General features: G+C 42.0%; 1 protein-coding gene across 2 annotated transcripts in view; it reads right to left on the bottom strand.

The window, feature by feature from the left end:
- The window catches only part of MYO1D (myosin ID), a 350,887-nt gene that overhangs the window by 143,980 nt on the left and 185,893 nt on the right, over positions 1-21,014 (bottom strand). For both annotated transcript variants that reach the window (XM_030862141.3, XM_060290464.2), the window contains exons 17-19: positions 14,776-14,999; positions 11,050-11,194; positions 10,072-10,176 (exon numbers count right to left, since the gene is read on the bottom strand). In XM_030862141.3, coding sequence (XP_030718001.1) covers positions 10,072-10,176; positions 11,050-11,194; positions 14,776-14,999 — 474 coding nt within the window. The remainder of the gene's footprint in view (positions 1-10,071; positions 10,177-11,049; positions 11,195-14,775; positions 15,000-21,014) is intronic.

Raw genomic sequence — 21,014 nt, 5'->3', positions numbered from 1 at the left:
CCCTCAGATTCTTTTCCCCTATAGGTTATTACAAAATATTGAGTACAGTTCCTTGTGCTATACAGTAGGTCCTTGTTGGTTATCTACTTTATATATAGTAGTGTGTATATGTTAATCCCAACCTCCTAATTTATCCCTCCCACCCCTTTCCTCTTTGGTAACCATAAGTTTGTTATCTATGTCTGTGGTTATTTCCGGTTTGTAAATAAGTTCATTTGTATCTTTTTTTGTTTTTTACATTCTATATACAACTGATATCATATGGTATTTACCTTTCTGTCTGGCTTATTTCACTTAGTATGATAATCTCTAGGTCTATTCATGTTGCCACAAATGACATTATTTCACTCTTTTTTCATGGCTTTTTTCTGAACTTCTACAACACAGCTGTAGAATCAATATATAGGATATATGCAGAATTAAGAATGAAACAAAAAATTGACCCTGAAACCAAAAAGCACAGGTTTTACTTTTAAAGCAGGATACCTGAGAATAGGAGAAACTATTAGTCTAAGTGCCTTTTTTTTTTTTTTTTTTTTTTTGCGGTACGCGGGCCTCTCACTGTTGTGGCCTCTCCCGTTGCGGAGCACAGGCTCCGGACGTGCAGGCTCAGCGGCCATGGCTCACAGGCCTAGCCGCTCTGCGGCATGTCGGATCTTCCCGGACCGGGGCACGAACCCGTGTCCCCTCCATCAGCAGGCGGACTCTCAACCACTGTGCCACCAGGGAAGCCCCAGTCTAAGTGCTTTTGCTAAAGGAAAACACTGGCTACATCATTACTCTTCGCTTGTGGAAAATGATAGGGAGGAAGGTTGGCCGATGCTTATAAAACCAAGACAATTCAGTTACATCTATCCTTAGTCTCTTAGAAAGCAGAAGTTCTCACTTAATAATTGGAATGTTTTAATGATTTTAAGGACAGCTGACTTGTAACTTTTAGACCATGGATGCCTGTCATGAAAAGTATACTTGCTAAAATAGCTGTGTGGAATGCTGTTTTTTAAACTTATAGTTGAAGTTATGTTTAGCAAAAGATGTTTTTACTTATTAATCTTGTGATAATAAATCTACTGACTATATCGTCACTAATCGAGCTCGAATTAACTGAGCCAATATCAAAGGTTATAGATTGTCTTAAAATTGGAAGTCTATCCAAAAGCTGCTTTCCTTATAAAATAGCTACAAACAAGTTATCAAAATAGTCATAAATAAGACTAACAAATTCACTTCAAAACAAAGTAAAAACCTCACATACAACTGTAGGATTTCTTTTTTTTTTTAAATGAAGGTTAAGAAACAGCTAAACTAATTTGTGGTAAAAGAAATCGGAACAGTGGTTGCCTTTGGTAGTGGCGGGGCTTGGCTGGGAAGGGAGCTGAGGGAGCTCTCTCCGGTGATGGAAATGTTCTGTATCTTGATGGGGTTGTGATTTACAAAGACGTGTGCACTAGTCAAAGCTCAGTGAACTGTATACTTGAGATCTGTGCATTTACCTGTACATAAATTATAACGCAATACAAACAAATGCATGAACAGAACAAGAACAATGTAGAATCTCAGATATGCAGGGCAGGTTTTTATTTATTGCCTTACTATTTCATGAACAGTACTCCTGTGTTCCAGCCTTCCTGGAAGCTCCTTGAGGGTAATGACCGTATGGTGCCTACTTTCTTGTACCTCACAGCCCCCTAGTACAGAAGTGGGCAACCTGTAGGACTTAGTACATCCTTGCAGACCAGTGGGTTTTGAGAGTACTTTTTTTTTTTAAAGCTTGTTTTTACTTTCTTTTTAAAATTTACTTATTTATTTATGTATGGCTGCATTAGGTCTTCGTTGCTGCGTGCAGGCTTTCTCTAGTTGCGGCGAGCGGGGGCTACTCTTCGTTGTGGTGCGTGGGTTTCTCATTGCGGTGGCTTCTCTTGTTGTGGAGCATGGGCTCTAGGTGCGCAGGCTTCAGCAGTTGTGGCTCACGGGTTCAGCAGTTGTGGCTCGCAGGCTCTAGAGCGCAGGCTCAGTAGTTGTGGCGCACGGGCTTAGCTGCTCTGCAGCATGTGAGATCTTCCTGGACCAGGGCTCGAACCCGTGTCCCCTGCATTGGCGGGCAGATTCTTAACCACTGCGCCACCAGAGAAGTCAACAGGCTTTGTGAGCACTTTTAATCCCACAGGATAATTTCAAGTAGTCTTCTTCCCTACATGAGCCAATCAGTGTTGACGACAGGAACTGTCTGGCTGGAAAACAGATGGAAGACGGCTGCAGCACACTGCGGAGGATGCATTATGTAAGAAAAGCATTTCCCCAGTGGCAAGTGAAAGCATAGTGGCTCAACAGCTTCAGGCCCCACTGCCCAGCTGGGTCGTGGAAAAGCTTCATGTCTTCACTGAAGAAAGAGCAACCACGGACTTCTCACTTTTTTATTTCTGAGGCTGGCAGCCATTTTATTAGTCAGCTGTCTCCGTCATGAAAAGCTCCCTAACATGGCATGTACTATATAAGCACATGGATTACTGTTTTGTTATTTTTTATTCTCCTTGTTGAAATTATTGAGATTTACTTGTACATTTTCTTTTCTCTCATAAAGTATCTTTTCCATGCATTAATTTAATTTTTCCCTTCAGAGTCTAAGTCCCTGGAGGGCAAGACTTTTACCACCAGCCATCACTATAAGACTCTGCACACAGAATGCCAACGGACCTGAGGAGCTGTCCTCAGTGGTTCCGAGTCTGTATTTGTAACGCTGCGTTGCTTGGTAGTAGCTACCCTTCTAAGATCTCTTTTATTTATTTATTTATTTTTATTTAAAAACTTTTTTTTTTTTTTTTTTTGGCTGCCCTGTGCGGCTTGTGGGATTTCAGTTCCCCGACCAGGGATTGAACCCAGGCCCTCAGCTGTGACAGCACGGAGTCCTAACCACTGGACTGCCAGGGAAGTCCCTAAGATCTCTTTTAGACTCACAACTTCATTGAGAAATGTGTCCTTTTATTACCAGAAATCTAAAGATGGGATTGAGCTTATTTTTTTCTACATTTTGAAATCCAGCACCTGACTCCTATTAATTGAAAAAAAGTTATACTGGTAAGCATTTACTCAAGTTAAGTAATTTGATAATTTTTTTCCCCAAAGTTTACAATGTGCATTTTCAAGCACTTTAAAAACTGCTGATGACATACGAAGGAATGACATGAAGTCCTCTGTTACAATAGGAGTCTGAGACTGGTAGATGGGAGTTGAGATAGATAAGAAACTAAAAAGTGAAAGTAATTTCATAGAAATAAAAACATAATACAAATAAATATAAATATAATTTCACATGAAGAAAACAAACCTGGATAATGGGTTTGGCAGAAAATGTACGTGTGTGGTGCTGCAGAGTGCTACTTGGTTAGAGAGTCAGAGAATGCCCACATTTGCAGGTAAATCTTTTCCTAACAGACAGAATTAACCACAGGATATTTTTGTAAATAAGTTGTTAACAACTTGCTGATTAGGACGGTTCAATTTTAGATTTGGGTAATATTTAAATCAAGATACCAAGCACTGAAAATTTCTGAATGACTACCATGTCATGTGTCTCAGTGACTGAAAGGAAAAGGAAAGCAAAACAAAACAAAACAAAACAACAAAAGAACCCACTAAGAACCTTCCCCTTAGTAGACTAGAAGGTATAGTTGTGATACAGTTAACTAAATTAGGATAGGTAGGGTAGGATATAGTGGAATATATTGCTATAGGTAGGATACAGCAAACTAAACTTCAAGTTTTAGTTTGAATTTTATTGTCTTCTCCCCTTTGCCTCATAGTTTTAGAAATCAGTCCATTTTCTAAACATTCCTTTACACAGAGCATATTTTCCAGTCTTCAACTTGACAAAAATGGTATCTGTAATTAAGAGAAAAACAGAGTCTATGTGGTAAAGTAATAGCCAGTCTTGGTAGTAATTATTTACTTCACATAGCAACGGTTTTTGCCATAAAAGAGAACTGGCACTTGTCATAAGAGTTGAAACAAGGTGGTTGCAGAGCTTCTACATCAGCGTTTTTCTGAGTTGTTTTGCACAACCCTAGCCTTGTGCGATGCTTTGTGAGAGACAGGTTTCCAAGTCAAGCGGTTTGAGGAACTGCAAACCTCGTCCCCTCCCCCTTCCCCCCCCCCACCCCGCGCCCACCAGTGGTGTTCAGATCCCACGGATACATCAAAGGCTTATAGAATTCTGCACTTAAAAAGCATGTTTAACTGTTTAACCCAGCCTTTCCCAAATACATTTAGTTGTGGAACTCTTAAAAAAACAAATTCATATTCAATGGAACATTGGTTTGTGAAAACCCTCTGGGAGAACACTAGTCATTTGTATCCGTCTTAGAGTACAGAAAACAGAGAACATCTAAAATGGAATCTGAATGACAAGTAAAAGTAGGGCTCCTCAGCTTTTGTGAAATCACACTGAGAAATATGAGTGTGTTGCAAAAGAAAATGAAAAAAACAAAACTTGTTGCATAATTTCACAAGGTCACACAAGATTCAAAAAAACAATAGGCACCGTGGTAAAGTGGAGGGTATAGCCCTTCTTAGGATGTGTCCATGAGTTAATCTGGAAATCAACAAACAAAAACCTAAAAGCAGCAGTTACACTGAAGCACTGTTTAGAAACAATTCATTCTTTTTAATGTAGAAATGTAATTTCTGAAGAGAACAGGTCGTAAGACTTTACCTTGAGGTTTAGCAACTCAAATCATCCTTAAAGCATGAATCAAATGAGTGGGAAGGACATTGATGTAACGAAGGACTTTTCCTTTGAGTTGCATAACTCAGCTCAGTCAAAGCAGCAAAGACAAATGTCTTACGTACACATGTGAATTTGTAAATTCAGACTTACTTAAAGTAGTTCTGGCATAGGGACACAATCTTTGTTCCTCTTAAACTCATAATGTAAGAGAAAAACTAGATCACAGACTCAGTATTAGATAAGATCTCATCTGATGTCTCCTATTACCCAAGCTAAAACCCTCAACCAGAGAAAAATCCCTATCACTTGCTCTTGCCTGAACACTTCCCGGGATCTGTCTGTAGGTTTCATCAACTCCACAGGGGGCCAGAGATAAAGTTTCCCTGGAGTCAGACCAGGAGAGGACACATTATGGGTGCAACTAACTATTTACCAGGTCTCCCACCTTAAAGGACATTTTATAATTGTAGTTAATGGAAAGTGGCTGTTTCGAAAAGAACCAAAGCATAAAGAGGGCTTTAGTAAAATCATATCGTTTCCCTGGTTCATCCTTGGGGATTGAAAAGTTTCCAAAGATGACATTATCTAAGCTATAATGTGAAGAAAGACACTGTATTATTTTGCATGGAACTTAGAAATACAGAAGCATGACTAAAAAGTTTTCAGTTTTTATGCAGTAGGACCCAGGGAGAGACATACTGTCAGACATCAAATTGCTATCAGTAGAAAGACAGAATCAGAGATGCCAGGCTTTTCTATAGCAGATGATGTAATTCTCAAAACCATCCAACTCCCTCTGATCAGTTGTTCTGATGACTAATTTGACTTCCCAGATATCTTGATACTAGAAAGGAAGGTATCCTAGATAGTAGATAAATTCACTAAATGAATTCACTAAAATGGTACCTTCCTTTGTCAAATTCAAAAACTGGCATTATGGCTTATACTGTTTTGTGTGGGTGTGTGAATCTGGTTAGCAAAAGTCATTTCTTGGTTGTCTGATCAGCTCTAGGTATACTTATAAAATAGAGTTTCTGGATCTAGGAGTGCAGAATTAGACTCTACACTTTGGTCACCAGCCCAACCTACTGCCAGCAAGCTTTTCTTGGAGACATGTATTTCATTCTAAGTTTAAAACAAGCTGCTCTCTATTTTGTTAAAAAGTCTGTATTGTATTGAGTTGATCTTTTTTCCATAGAATATCTGAACGCTAATACCCATTAAATAATAATTCCCCATTACTCCCTCCCCCCAGCCCCTGGTAGCCACCATTCTACTTTCTGTTTCTATTAATTTGACTGTTCTAGATATTTCATGCAAGTGGAATCACACAAGGTTTGTCTTTTTGTGTCTAATAACTTAGATAGTATCTTCAAGGTTCATCCACATTGTAGCATGTATTTCATTCCTTTTTTTTTTTTTATGACTGAACAGTATTCCACTGAATGGACACACATATTCTTTACCCATTCTTCTGTTGATGGACATTTGGGTTATTTCCACCTTTAACTACTGTGAAGAATGCTGCTATGAACACTGCAGTACAGTCAATTATCTTTTAAAGAGATTTAAATGATAATAAAAGTTGTAGGTATTTACCCACGTAGCTACCATTTCCCTTGCTCTTCATTCTTTGGGGTATGTCCACATTTCCTTCTGCCTGAAGGACTCCCTTTAACGTTTCCCATGAGTGCATACCTTCAGACATGCCTAAAAAAGTCTTTATTTCACTTTGGTTTTTGGAAGATACCCTTTGCTAGATACGGAATTCTATGTTGACAGGTTTGTTTTTCTTTTCTTTCTATAAAAAAATTTTAAAGTTGGTGCTCCACTGTCTTCTCACTTGCATTGTTTCTGACAAAAATTCGGATGCATCCTCATCTTTTTCCTCGGTCTCTTTTCTCTTTATCACTGGTTTTAAGCAGTTTTGTCATGTTGTGCCTTGGCGTAGTTTTCTTCATGTTTTTTTGTGTTTGATGTCTGTTGATGAGTTTATAGTTTTCATCAAATGTGAAAAAATTTCAGCCATTATTTTTTCAAATATTAAAAAATTTTCCCTCCTCTTCTCTCTTACAGAGACTCCACCTGCACTTATATTAGGCCACCTGAAGTTGGCTCATGGCATCCTAATATTCTGTTCTTTCGGGGAAGCATCTCTCCCCGCCCCCCAACCCTGTGTATTTCATTCTGCCGCGGAAGCACGGAGTCTTAACCACTGGGCCACCAGGGAAGTCCATGTATTTCATTCTGTATTTCATTCATTGCTATATCTTCAAGTTTACTCTTCTTCTGCATATGTCTAAACTGTTAACTCCAACAAGCGTATTTTTTTTAAACCTCAGACACTATATTTTTCATTTCTATTCATAAAATATCCATATTTTATTAAAACAATTGTTTTAATGACCTTGTCTGTTAATTCTATAATCTGCGTCAGTTCTGGATCAGTTTGATTGATTTTTCTTCTCATTTTAGGTTATAGTTTCCTGCTGTTTTTGTATGCCTGGTAATTTTTTTTTTTAATTAATTCATTTATTTATTTATATTTTTGGCCGTGTCGGGTCTTTGTTTCTGTGCGAGGGCTTTCTCTAGTTGCGGCGAGCGGGGGCCACTCTTCATCGCCATGCACGGGCCTCTCACTGTCGTGGCCTCTCTTGTTGCGGAGCACAGGCTCCAGACACACAGGCTCAGTAGTTGTGGCTCACGGGCCCAGTCGCTCCGTGGCACGTGGGATATTCCCGGACCAGGGCTCGAACCCGTGTCCCCTGCATTGACAGGCAGATTCTCAACCACTGTGCCACCAGGGAAGCCCTGCCTGGTAATTTTTGATTGGATGCCATGCACTCTAATTTTATCTTCTGAGTGCTGGATATTTTGTATTCCTATAAATATTTGAGGGCTTTGTTCTGGGACACTGTTAGATTACTTGGAAACAGTTTGGTTCTTCTGGTGATTTGTTGGGTGGGATTAGGGCAGTGTTTAGTCAGGGCTAATTATACCGCACCACTGAGGCCAAGGTTCTTGTCAGGATTCTACCCAATGTCCCATGAATCATGAGGTTTTTCCAATCTGGCTGTGGGGACAGGCACTACTTGCAACCCTGTGTGAGCACTGGGCATTGTTACCTCGAATTCTCTGCGTGGTTCTTTCCCGAGCCTTGGGTGGTTTCCTCACATGCATGTGCTGAACTACTCAGCTGAATACCTGAAGTGGACCCTCTGAAGATCTCTGGAGTTCTCTCTGTGCACTCTCTCTGCTCTGGTACTCTGTGCTGCAAACTCTAGCTATCTTAGAGTCTCCCAGCTCGCAGCTCCGTCTTTCCAGTTAGGGAGCCTACCGAGCTCTGCTTTGGCTGCCCCCTGCTCATGCCACAGTCCAGAACTCTCTCCAGGAAGTAAACTGGCTAACGGTAGGGCTCACTTCATTTGTTTCTCATCCTTCGGGGATCACTGTCTTTCCTTGCTGGATGTGCACTGTATTTTTTTTTTTCTTAATTGAAGTACAGCTCATTTACACTGTTGTGTTAATTTCTGCTGTACAGCAAAGTGACTCAGCTATACACATATAAACATCCTTTTTAATATTCTTTTCCATTGTGGTTTTGTCCCAGGATATTGACTATAGTTCCCTGTGCTATAGAGTAGGACCTTGTTGTTTATCCATTCTATATGTAATAGTTTGCATCTGCTAACCTCAAACTCCCAGTCCAACCCTCCCGCATGTGCACTGTCCTGAAAACCAGTTTCACATATTTTGTCCTTTTGCTTTTTTAACCTTTATCCTTTCATTCATTTTAGTAGATACACTGTATTCTATTGTGTTCATGCATGATTATTTATTAATCCAATCACATACTGATGCATACTTATGTTTTTTCACCCAGTTTTTTGACTGCTACAATGTATGAAACTATTCATATATCTATCTTTGGATATATGTGTAAATATATTTCAGGATAACTCCTGAGTTATGGAATTCCTAGATAAAGTGATCTGTGTATTTCATTTTATTTATTTTTTAAAATTTATTTATTTATTTTTGGCTGCACTGGGTCTTCATTGCTGTGGCAAGCAGGGCCTACTCTTCGTTGTGGTATGCAGGATTCTCATTGTGGTGGCTTCTCTTGCTGCAGACCTCGGGGTCTAGGCGTGCAGGCTTCAGTAGTTGTGGCGCACAGGCTTAGTTGCTCTGCGGCATGTGGGATATTCCCGGACCAGGGCTCAAACCCGTGTCCCCTGCATTGGCAGGCGGATCCTTAACCACTGTGCCACCAGGGAAGTCCTGGTCTGTGTATTTTAAATTTTGATAAGTACTGCCAAATTGTCCATTCAAAAGGACTGTACCTTATACTCCTACCAATAGCATTTCCCTAAACCCTTGAGAATACTGGTTGTTATCAACACTTTAAAGTTTGCTAAATTTATAGTTGAAAAATAATATTTCACTATTTTGATCTGAATAATACTGCAATTATGCACTTTTTGAAGATGTGATACAAAACAGCTCTAAAATCACCTAAATCTGGACCTTTGTTATAAGTAATTCTTTGATAATTTTCTTAATTCCTCCTTTGGAATATTGGCATATTTATGTCAATATCATTTCTGGGGTCAATCTAGGTAATATTTTTCTTAAATTCACCCATTTCATTGGTATTTTAAAATTTATTTGCATAATTTTTCAAAATGCTCTTTTACAATCATCTCAATTTTCCCTCTCTTTTTTGAAAACAAGTGTTTTAAGGTTTTAAACACCAACTATATCCCTTTCCTTCCACTTTCCAGCTTCCATATTTCCACTTGCTCAACTGCTCTCATCCCCAGGTAGAAAATAGTGCTCATGTGTCCTGCTTCAGATAAGCAAATATAGTCATAGCACATAATTCCCCTCCACCCCACTTCCAAGTCTCACTATGTCCTTCTCCCTTTTCCAAATTACGTTTTCTCCCCGTTCCCTGTTTTTTTTTAAAAAATCATAATAAAACATGTATAAAAAGTACTGAATGGCCGTTAAATACAAGCCACACCCGTGTGCTACAGACAAAGTGCTATCAAAGATACATGCAGAAAAATACAAATCCCTGACCTCAGGGAGATTCCCCTTCTCCTGTCTTAAAAAGAAATGGCTACCAAAAATATTCACTTCCCTAATTAGTCTTTATAGCCTAACCCCAAACTTGTAGTGACTTAGCCATTCCATCAATGCCTCACCATATATACAGGTAGAGCTCACTGATGATGCAGCCAGTTATGTACCTATTGTTCTGTTTTACTGTGGTCATAGCTAAGTCAGTTTCACCTGAAATCAGTCTTTTCTTTCCAAGGAGGTCTCTTTCAAGCTTGCCTTACCTTACGGACATGACAGGAAAAGAGGACGTTCATGTATTTGTCCTTCCGTTTCAGTTCATTCGCAACGGGCACGAAGGTGCCTGAGGTCTGAGGTGTATCTGGCTTCTGAAAGAAAAAGGAAACACGATAAAATGAGTAGGCTTAACATTTTATTTTATTTTATTTTAATTAATTAATTAATTAATTTTTGGCTGCACTGAGTCTTTGTTGCTGCGCACGGGCTTTTCTCTAGTTGCGGCGAGCAGGGGCTACTCTTGGTAGCAGTGCGCAGGCTTCTCATTGCAGTGGCTTCTCTTGTTGTGGAGCGTGGGCTCTAGGCACGTGGGCTTCAGTAGTTGCGGCACGCGGGCTCAGTAGCTGTGGCTCGTGGGCTCTAGAGCGCAGGTTCAGTAGTTGTGGCGCACAGGCTTAGTTGCTCTGCGGCATGTGGGATCTTCCCAGACCAGGGATTGAACCCGTGTCCCCTGCATTGGCAGGCGGATTCTTAACCACTGTGCCACCAGGGAAGCCCTGCTTAACATTTTAGATGAGAAGGCAGTCTTTTACTGCTTTATAACTCTACTCACATAACTTCACACATGTACTTTTTACCTCCCCATCCCAGATGATAAGCTACTAAAGGGTTATTATAACACCAACGATCCTAGAATATTTTAAAAATAAGGAATGGGAGAGAGGGTGAATTCCCAGCTTTGGGAATAACTGATACAAAGGTGGCAATTAAAAATAGTTGCTGAGTTATGCAAGGGAAGGTTTAAGTGTAATTCATATGGGTACAAGACAGAACACTCTCTTTAAAGTGAGGGAAACATCGAATATCGTACACTGAGAAGCAATAAAATCTTTTAGTTTAGTATCTCTCATAGAAATTTAGTTTCTGAAGGTGTCTTAGTCTTTCTACAAATACTTGGAGAAAAATTCTTCTCTTTCTTTGTTAAGGGAGCAGCAGTGGATCCCACTCTGTCCTCCTGGACTTACCGAAGCAAGATAGTTGCCCTCCCAGGCCCTCTGGAGCCCAAGGTCAGCCCTTTGACCCTTCAACATTTCTACAGCCGCAACCTTTGCCCTAACCTGGGGCAGGTCTGAAGCAGGTATGGTCTTGATGAGCTGGGATGCTCTCCATCTATAAGTAAACAAGCAAAATGTATGAGACTTTAGAAATAACATCCCATTCATTCTCAAAAATGACTGAAGCAGCCATTGAATAGAATTACCCTAAAAAAAGTAAAATGCCTCATGTTAAAATACACATAGCTGTACGGGGACAGAGATTTTTTGTAGAACTTCCTCTGCTGTTTGCGTGTTTTGGAAGCAACCGGAATTGAGTGATACGTGGACTCTCATATCCATAGTTAGGGTGTAGGAACTTCGGATTCATCATTCATTCACTCAGCAAATGTTTTCTAGGCACGTACTAAACTCCAGATGCCGTTCTAGGGAGTGGAAGCACAGCAGTAAACAAACAGATGAAGGTCCTTTCTGCTAGGTGCTGATATTCTAGAGAGCAGAGACAGACGAGATATAAACCAATGCTCAAATACACAGTATGGATGATGTGATTAGTGCTATGGAAGAAAATAAGGCAAGGAAAGGGGGGCAGGAGTGCAGCAGAGGGAAGGACCAGGGGGCAGGTGTTAGTCACAGAGGGTGGTCTGGGAGGCACCCCGATAAGGATGTGTGAGCAGGAAGTGGAGATGCCAGCTGTATGGATACTTGTTCCAGGAAGAGAAGACAGTGCGTGCAAAGGCTCTAAAGTGTGAGCTTGTCTGGTGTGTGAGAGGACAAGCAAGGAGTCCTGGCAGCTGGAGGAGGGGCCTGGGGGAGGGGAACAGGAGGGGGTGTCAGAGGGAGAGCCGGGGCCAGGATCCACAGAGCCAAGGGGGCCCTGTGCCCGGTCAGCCTGTCCCCTCTTCACTGCCCACAGGGGCCCAGGACAGGGTCCACAGCTGACCGACTCCAGAGACCCATGGCAAACAGCTGTGCCGGGGAACCCGGACCCGAGCCACCCAAGCTGGGGGTGGTGTAGCACACGCTTCCTCATCCTGATCAAGTAACCTGCCATCTTTAAACACGTGTAGACGACAACAGCTGCCGCCGGAAAAGTGAGCAGCCTTGGCCACGTGAAGAAGAAGCTGGGCGTGAGGAAGGCTCCCAGCCTTCCCAGGATGAAAAAGAATTACTAGGAGGCGTGGGAGCGAGCTGAAGCACGATTAGACACACACGGAGGCGGCAGAAGAAAACAAGACCCCACAATCACAGCAAAATCCTTTAACACACTTCTCTCAGGATTCCACAGATCAAAAACGCAAGAATAAATGAAATGTGATACAGGGACTAGACCAGGGGTTGGTAAACTACAGCCTGTGCCAAACGCGGCCCATAGAGCTAAGAATAGTTTTTACGTGTTTAACCAAACAAAATATGTGACGAGGACCATATGGGGCCCACAAAGCCTAAGATATTTACTATCTGGCCCTTTACAGAAAAAGTGTGCCTTTGAACTAGATTAACACAGCTGGCAAGATTCATTCAATGTGTGTGTGTGTGTGTGTGTGTGTGTGTCTACAGTCAAGACACAGAGCAGATGTATTATGTCCAAAATGCTCATTGACTATAAGCCCTAAGAAGGCTGGGACAGTATTTCACATCTTTCTTGTTTGTCACTGTATCCCTAGAACCTAAGTCAGTGTCTGTGACACAGCAGGTGTTGAGTAAATACTTGCTGAATGAATAAACTGAGTTTTACAAAAAATAATCAATTCTAGGCCATACATAAAACCTCCAAGTCTACAGTGCGACACCATCAAAATCAATAATTCTTTGCAGCCATTAAAGATATGACATAGATCTTTATTTATTGTGATGGACAGGTCTCCAAGACTTATTTTTAAGTAAAGTCATATAACCATACATAGAGTCCTCCTTGTGGAAAAAAGAGAGGGGAAGAAAACCCAAATGCATACACACTCACAGTATAAGCACACAGTTCCATAGTACCTATTACGTGTCAGGCACGATCTGAAATGCTTTATACATATTTACTCATAATACTTTCAACAACCCTATGAGCAGGTGCTATGATTATGGCCCTTTTACAGATAAGAAAACTGAGGCACAGAGAGGTTAACTCAGTTGCCCAAGGTTACACAGCTAGTCAGTGGCAGAGCTAGAATATGAACCCAGGCTCCAGGGTGTGTGTTCTTAACCACTGTATCATGCTTCTCTTGCGTGTGTGTGTGTTTGCAAGTGTGTAGACAAAGATTTAGAAGGATGCAAACTAATTGTTAATGAGTGGTTATCTTAGGGGAAGGAAATAAAATGGGGAGAGACAAGAGGAGGTGTGGAGGATTTCAACTTTATATCCTGTAAATTTTTATATTCTGTCACTTTATTTACTTTAAAAAAATTTTTTTGGCTGCACCGCGTAGCATGTGGAATCTTAGTTCCCCGACCAGGACCGAACCCATGACACTGCAGTGGGAGCACAGAGTCTTGACCACTGGACCTCCGGGGAAGTCCCTATGTCGCTTCAAAAAAAATGAGCATATATTCACGTATCATTTAATCACTTTTTAGATTACATCAAAAATGCAGGTGACAGATGACATAATTCATGAAAAAAAATTTATCTGTGCAGTAAAAAGTCTGCCAAGATTTACAGCTAACATTTATAGTATTGCATGGGAGAATGGAGGGCTGGGGTGCTTTTGCTTTCAATAATGCTCTCCTGTTCTATTTTTTTCTTTTTATGAGCAATCATTTTTTTTAAAAGCAAATGAGATATGTATTAAAGAGTTTTCCTTGCATGCGTTTTCTTTCTTTTTGATATCTGCCATTCAATACATTGATTTACATTCAATACATCAATGACATCAATACGTTAATTAGTTCATGGTGTTCTGGGCGGAATACCATAATGCCAAACGACCACATTTGAGAACCATTAGCCTAGTTTATGCGACTAGATGGCTGTACCTGAGACATAGCTAAACATATCTGGTGCACGCTGTCAACAAACAAGCTCAAAAAACGATGAGAAAGGAGCTATGAATAACTAGAAAGTCAGATGCAGGGCAGTTTATTAAGAAAATGAAGATTAGCTGGAAAGGTATCAAATGTTGCATGGGTATTAATTAACTTATTTACTTATTTGTTTAAAAAAATAGCTTGCTCTATAACAGTGTTTTCTGCCTTTTACTTTAAAATCACCTGGAAAACTTTAAAAAGGACCTCCGCTTGGGCTCCGCTCCCCAGCACCGTTAAACAGGGCTTTCTGGAGGTGGGACTTGGGCATCAGTGTGTTTTATAAACTCCTTGTGAATGTCAGGTGCGGGATAGAGAACCCCTGCTCTGAGAGGATGAACAGACATCCTAGTGTGAGTGATGTGTGGTGATTTTAATAAAGTTATCTTTTTGCTAGTAAAAGAAAGTAGAGACATCATGCTACTAGCTTATCTTAAACTTGGCTTGATTCAGGCCTTGTGGCATACTGCTGTCTACTGCTAAGGGAAAAATAAACGAACCGTTCTATTATTTGGAGGGGTCGGCAGATGCCCTTTGAAAGTGAAATCTACGAAGGTGGAGACACAAGGTAAAAGCAACGTCACGTAGCAAATGGTGGAGCTAATGTCACGGTCTCAGATCTGTACATTTATATAGTACGTGTACTGCCATAAACGGATGCAGCACACACCAAGTCCTTACCTATTAAAAATAGCCTGTAGGGCTGCCTCGAAACGGCAAAGCACTCTGGGCGGGGCCGGCCACTTCACGTGCTTGCCGTGGTCCCGCATGGTCTTGATGCCGTGGAAGCGTCTGGCCACCTCGTGGATGTACGACTTCACTTTGTAGCGCCGGTAGTATCTGATAATTGTCAGAGCCGCCTTGGTCCTCTTGTACCGCATACGGGCCAGGGTGCCCCGCCACACCTTCGCAATAGAGGAAAAAAAAAAGGAAAATGTTGCTGGTTGGCTGAGTAGCAGATCACATTGAAATCACAGAAGCTCCTTTACTTAGAAGCTCAACCTGGCAATTTGTATGCGTCACAAAATCAGCCAGAGCATGTCAGTTCTGCCTGCCACCAACAGATGGCACTAGGAGTCACGGCCGTCATTTTGATTCAGTGTCTAGCTGTTCGTTACCTCCTAAGGAGGCGTGCACGGAGTCTGAAGCAGAGCCCTGTTCTAACTTTACGGTCGTGTAAAGAAGAAAGCCAAAATACCATTATCTTTGGATAAATATTTTAAGAATGTTGAAAGGAAGCAAGATGAGTCAGAACACAAAGCCATCAGCATCCACAGTTCTCTTATGAAACCTAGCTTTGCACAGATTATACACATTGGCCACTAGTGTAATGTCGCATTGGATGTATGAACTGATTTATACACAGTCTGTGCAGCCCCCCCTCCCCAGGTGAAGTCCCAAGAATGTAGATGTATTCGTGGAGAAAGGGTAAAAAACAAGTTACTAATATGAATCTGTTAAATTTTTTCAGTGATCAGAAATCAATCAGACATTATGTAAACGTCTCAGCGCCTGCTTTATCCAAACACGGTGAACTCACAGATACTTATATTTGTTTCAGGACCCCATACTTCTCAATCTCTCAAGTAAAAAGAAATTTGGTGTGATCTTCATTATTGGCTCTTCCCCTAAATATGCTTTCTACCACCAAACGTATTCTTTCTTCCACGGTATTTCCAGTATAAATCCCTTTCTTTCCCTTTCTGCTCCTACAGTCCCAAGACCCCAAACGTCCTCATTGTTTTCTTGGATAAACTCGTTGTACACATCGCCATCACGCTCCAGGTGATACTCACTGCTGCTACTTAACTGACTGTCTCAGTTCTTAGGTGGAGGGTACTACTTCCCTCCCTGTCTCTGGCCTCTCAAGACCAAGATATTCAACCTCCAGTTCAAAGCCCACAGTATGGGTTCTCCAGGATCGCTCAGGGTTCTTTTATTTCTTCTTAGATCCCCATCTGTGCCCACCACTTTCTCTCAGAAAAACTGGTGTGATACCTCTTTTATTCAGCCATTTTAGGTTGGTCTTCACGAAGGCTCCTAAACAGGTACCATGTGCTTACAAAGCCCTCCCTTTCCAGCCTGCTGTACAAATATGAGGAGGCCATCCATGGACCCCAAAGAGGAACTAATGGGTCAAGAAAAACCATGATATGTGAGGGAAACGCGACATAGGAGCAACTTCTGATGAACCTGGAGCTCACGTATAAACAGAATATATAAAGAAAAAGAGGCAGTGAAAAGTCACTCATTGCTGCCTGTGGCATCAGCACAGGAACCCGTTTTAGTCAAGATGCCTCTCTTCTTGTAGACGAATCTATCACGCACACAGCTTTGTCAGGCCTCCACCCAAGTGCTAAAATAAAGGTCCCTTCTTCAGTATCTTGAAAAACCAAAAGAGTACAATTAGAGGGTAGAAATCTGTGATGCAGTTTTTTAAAGAAAACACATTTTTAAAGTTTCATACTGTTTGTTGCTTTTTTTTTTTTTTAAGAGGAAGGAAATTAAGACCCCCCTGGAGCCACATCTATACAGGAAATCAATCTTATAATTTTCAAAAAGTGTTTTATAAAGACTTTTTATTAAAATGTTTTTGGTTAGACTCTAGTATAATCTGAAAAAAAAATGTCTAAGTAGGTACTTTTTAAGGGGTAGGTGTTTTTTTTTTGGACAACCTTTTAGATTTCATCTGTGTCCTTAGTTTATTTAGGTTTTGTGTAGTTGAAAAATCAGATAGCACAAAAATGCTATAAAAAAGACAGCAGCCCTTCCCCTTGCCCACCTAAGCCCACCTCCCCATCTCACAGTGTCATTTCATGCCAACTATTTTAACTGCTTCCTCTCGTGGCAGTTAAATACACACATAATTTATTTATATGTACACACATACATATACGCAGTATACACACATGCTGTAAATACACATGTATTGTTATTTCTTGCTGGATCCTTTGAGACCCTACCCAAATTACAGAAATTGGTGATTTAGCTCTCCTACCATCACTATTACCTCTCCTTTATAATCCCAATAATAATTACATCAAAAATGTAAAGTCAATAGTGTTTACATGATTACATCTGTTATATTAACTATATTATTTGGGAGAAAGGAATTTTGTGGGCCTGCAGTTATATCATCAACTTTATCAGAAGTCCCTTCGGCTTTATTTATTTTTCTAACATCAGAGAAGTAGCAGTGAAAAACTACGGAGGCAAGCAAATGATTTCTATGCAAAAAAATGATTCATGTATTTTCCCTTATAAACGGACACGCTCCCCAGGCCTTTGTGTGGGAGAAAGGCTGTGGGTGATCGTCTCGTGAAGCGTCTGAAGGTTGGAACTTAAGGTATGAGACAGATCTTCCCGTTTCCCTCTTTGTTTAAAGAGCTTAAACTGTGGGGGGTTTTCAAGTCATACAAAGCTTACCTCCAGAGAGGACTTAGCCTGATGACAGAGTGTCTAAAAAGGGGGAAAACTAAATATTATATTCAATAAGCAAATGCTTAATGCTTATTTCATTATACCTAGAGAGGTTCAGCAAAAAACCAGGGAGCCAGAGGGGCCCTCATTCAACAATATGAACACGAAAAGTGGAACCAACCAGACATTATGTGCTTTAGGATCTGATGCAAGAGAGTGGGGGCTGAACCCTGAAGGAGATCTGATGGGATCTGGGAGAGGAAGTTATCAGAAGGTACAAGGCAGGGATCAGGGTGACGGAGAGGGCAAGCAACTCATTTCTTAGGTGGAACCAAGGATAGAGGCGAACAGAGCGGGTGAATTGGAGGACACACTGAGGTATAAAAAAGAGAACATTAGGGCCACAGGTCACACATCCCTGCTACTGAATTTTAGACGCAATTCCTCTCTTCAGTACCTTGACCCCCTACAGTTAATTTTCAACACAGCAGCCGAGTGATCCTTTTTTCTTTTTAAATTAATTAATTATTTTGGCTGCATTCATTGCTGCACACGCGCTTTCTCTAGTTGCAGTGCGTGGGCTTCTCATTGCAGTGGCTTCTCTTGTTGCGGGGCACAGGCTCTAGGCGCACGGGCTTCAGTAGTTGTGGTGCACGGGCTCAGTAGTTGTGGCTCGTGGGCTCTAGAGAGCAGGCTCGGTAGTTGTGGCGCACGGGCTTAGTTGCTCCGTGGCATGTGGGATCCTCCCGGACCAGGGCTCGAACCCGTGTCCCCCGCATGGGCAGGCGGACTCTTAACCACTGCGCCATGAGGGAAGTCCCCCGAGTGATCCTTTTAAGACCAAAGTCAGATCGTGTCACTTCTCTGCTTAAAACACTGCTGCGGTGCTCCAGCTCCCCCAGAGCGAAAGCCAAAGCCCCTCCCCTGGCCCACAAGGGCCACATGAGCTGGTACTGTCACTGCCCAGCTCCTTCCACTGTCCTCTCCCTGGCTCACTCCAGCCACACTGGGCCCTGCTCTACCCTGCACAGGCCTCCTGTCTCCTTTCCTTACGCCTGGAAGGATCTTCCTCCAGATATCATATCACATGGCTATCTTCCTCACTCTCTAAGTCCATGCTCAGCTGTCACCTTCCCAATGAGCCCGGCCCTGACCATCTATGTAAAAAATTCCCCTTGTCCACCCTCCCCTCCTGGTACTCTCCACTCTCTGTACCATGCTCTATTTTCTTCTCTTGCCTCCAGCACTTAACACTCTACAACACCTGTAATTTACATATGACTGTATCGTTTATGCTCTCCCTCTACTGGAATTTAAGCTCTACTAGGCCAGGGATCTTTGCTTCTTTTGCTCACTGATGAATCTCCACTGCCTGGAACAGTGCCAAGGACATAGTAGCCACTCAATAGTATCTGTTGGGTCGTACGGCATATACCCTGAGAAAACCGTAATTCAAAAAGAGTCATGTACCACAATGTTCACTGCAGCTCTATTTACAATAGCCAGGACATGGAAGCAACCTAAGTGTCCATCAACAGATGAATGGATAAAGAAGATGTGGCACATATATACAATGGAATATTACTCAGCCATAAAAAGAAACGAAATTGAGTTATTTGTAATAAGGTGGATGGATGTAGAGACTGTCATACAGAGTGAAGTAAGTCAGGAATCTAAAAAAAAAAAAAAGCTTCTGAAGAACTTAGGGGCAGGACAGGAATAAAGACACAGATGTAGAGAATGGCCTTGAGGACATGGGTAGGGGAAGGGTAAGCTGGGACGAAGTGAGAGAGTGGCATGGACATATATACACTCCCAAATGTAAAATAGATAGCTAGTGGGAAGCAGCCGCATAGCACAGGGAGATTAGCTCGGTGCTTTGTGACCACCTAGAGGGGTGGGATGGGGAGGGTGGGAGGGATACGCAAGAGGGAGGGGATATGGGGACACATGTATATGTATAGCTGATTCACTTTGTTATACAGCAGAAACTAACACACCATTGTAAAGCAATTATATTCTAATAAAGATGTTTAAAAAAAATAGTATTTGTTGAGTGACTGAATGTTTTCAACTTCATCTCGCAAGCCTGATATTGAATCTTTCATTTTTGCTGTCACGTTTTCCACTTTCAAGAACTCATCCTCATTCTCCAAATATCCCTTTTAAAAGCATGTTGGCCTTCCCTGGCGGCGCAGTGGTTGAGAGTCCGCCTGCCGATGCAGGGGACGCGGGTTTGTGCCCCGGTCCGGGAGGATCCCACATGCCGCGAAGCAGCTGGGCCCGTGAGCCATGGCCGCTGAACCTGCGCGTCCGGAGCCTGTGCTACGCAACGGGAGAGGCCACAACAGTGAGAGGCCCGTGTACCGCAAAAAAAAAAAAAAAAAAAAAAAAGCAAAGCATGTTGCTCTTGTTTTACAAAAGCATCCTTCCTCTCAAGCAGATGAATTATGGTTTTGCTTTTTATGCTGCTCCCTACATTGCATCTGTTACCTATAAATCCCCTCTTCTCCCATTTGTCTTCGTCTTGGTCTTTTGAGCTAGAGGCCTTGCTTGAATGTCTGGGGATCCTTGGCTGTCCATTCACTGAAAAGTGAAAAGCCACTTGGAAGCTCTGTATGTGTGCTTTGTGGGTGGTGGACTCCACTACAGGGCGACTAGGTGGGGACCAGCCATCTGTGGGGGACCCCAGTAATGTCCGTACCTTAAACTGTTCCCTCACTGCTGCCAGAATTCTGAGTGAAGGGGGCTGGAGGATATCTTTCGTATCTAGACTTTCACTTAATTTACTTGATTTCAACATGGTGCCTGACCCCTCTCCTCCACTGGTGCATGGTGTCCCCAGGCCCAGAGCTTCTCTGGTTCAATTTCTTCAGAGTAAACTTTTTGTCTTCTATCAGAATGAGACTGAGGGAGCTCCTCCAACTTTGTGAGGTTAGGAGAGCTGGGTGTACAATTGCTCTCTTTTTAAAATAATTAATTAATTAATTTATTTTTTGCTGTGTTGGGTCTTCGTTGCAGTGGGCGGGCTTCTCATTGCAGTGGCTTCTCTTGTTGTGGAGCACGGGCTTTAGGAGCGCGGGCTTCAGCAGTCGTGGCGCATGGGCTTAGTTGCTCCGTGGCACGTGGGATCTTCCCAGACCAGGGATCGAACCTGTGTCCCCTGCATTGGCATGTGGATCCTTAACCACTGGGCCACCAGGGAAGTCGTTATAATTGCTCTTTATACAGAGTTTCAACCCTTCTACTCCTCCAGCTCCACCCCTCACCCCTAGCTACAGAGGTACCTGGTCCTTCCCATCCTGAATCTTCCTACAGCCCAATGGTTGGTGGCCTGGCTTGCTTGTCTGCAGGCACTTAGATTTCAGCTTTCTCCACCAGCCTGGGGGGCTGACCACGCGTTCACTTACTTCCAAAATTATGTTGATGCCTCTTTTCTGCTGTTGTTTCCATTATGGTTCTATTTGTCCTTGTGGGTTTCTCCAATTTTCATCCTTTAC

This window comes from Globicephala melas, chromosome 20, assembly GCF_963455315.2.
Source record: "Globicephala melas chromosome 20, mGloMel1.2, whole genome shotgun sequence".
NCBI lineage: Eukaryota > Metazoa > Chordata > Mammalia > Artiodactyla > Delphinidae > Globicephala > Globicephala melas.
Note: the sequence above shows the minus strand (reverse complement) of the source record. Positions and strands in the feature narration are given on the sequence as shown.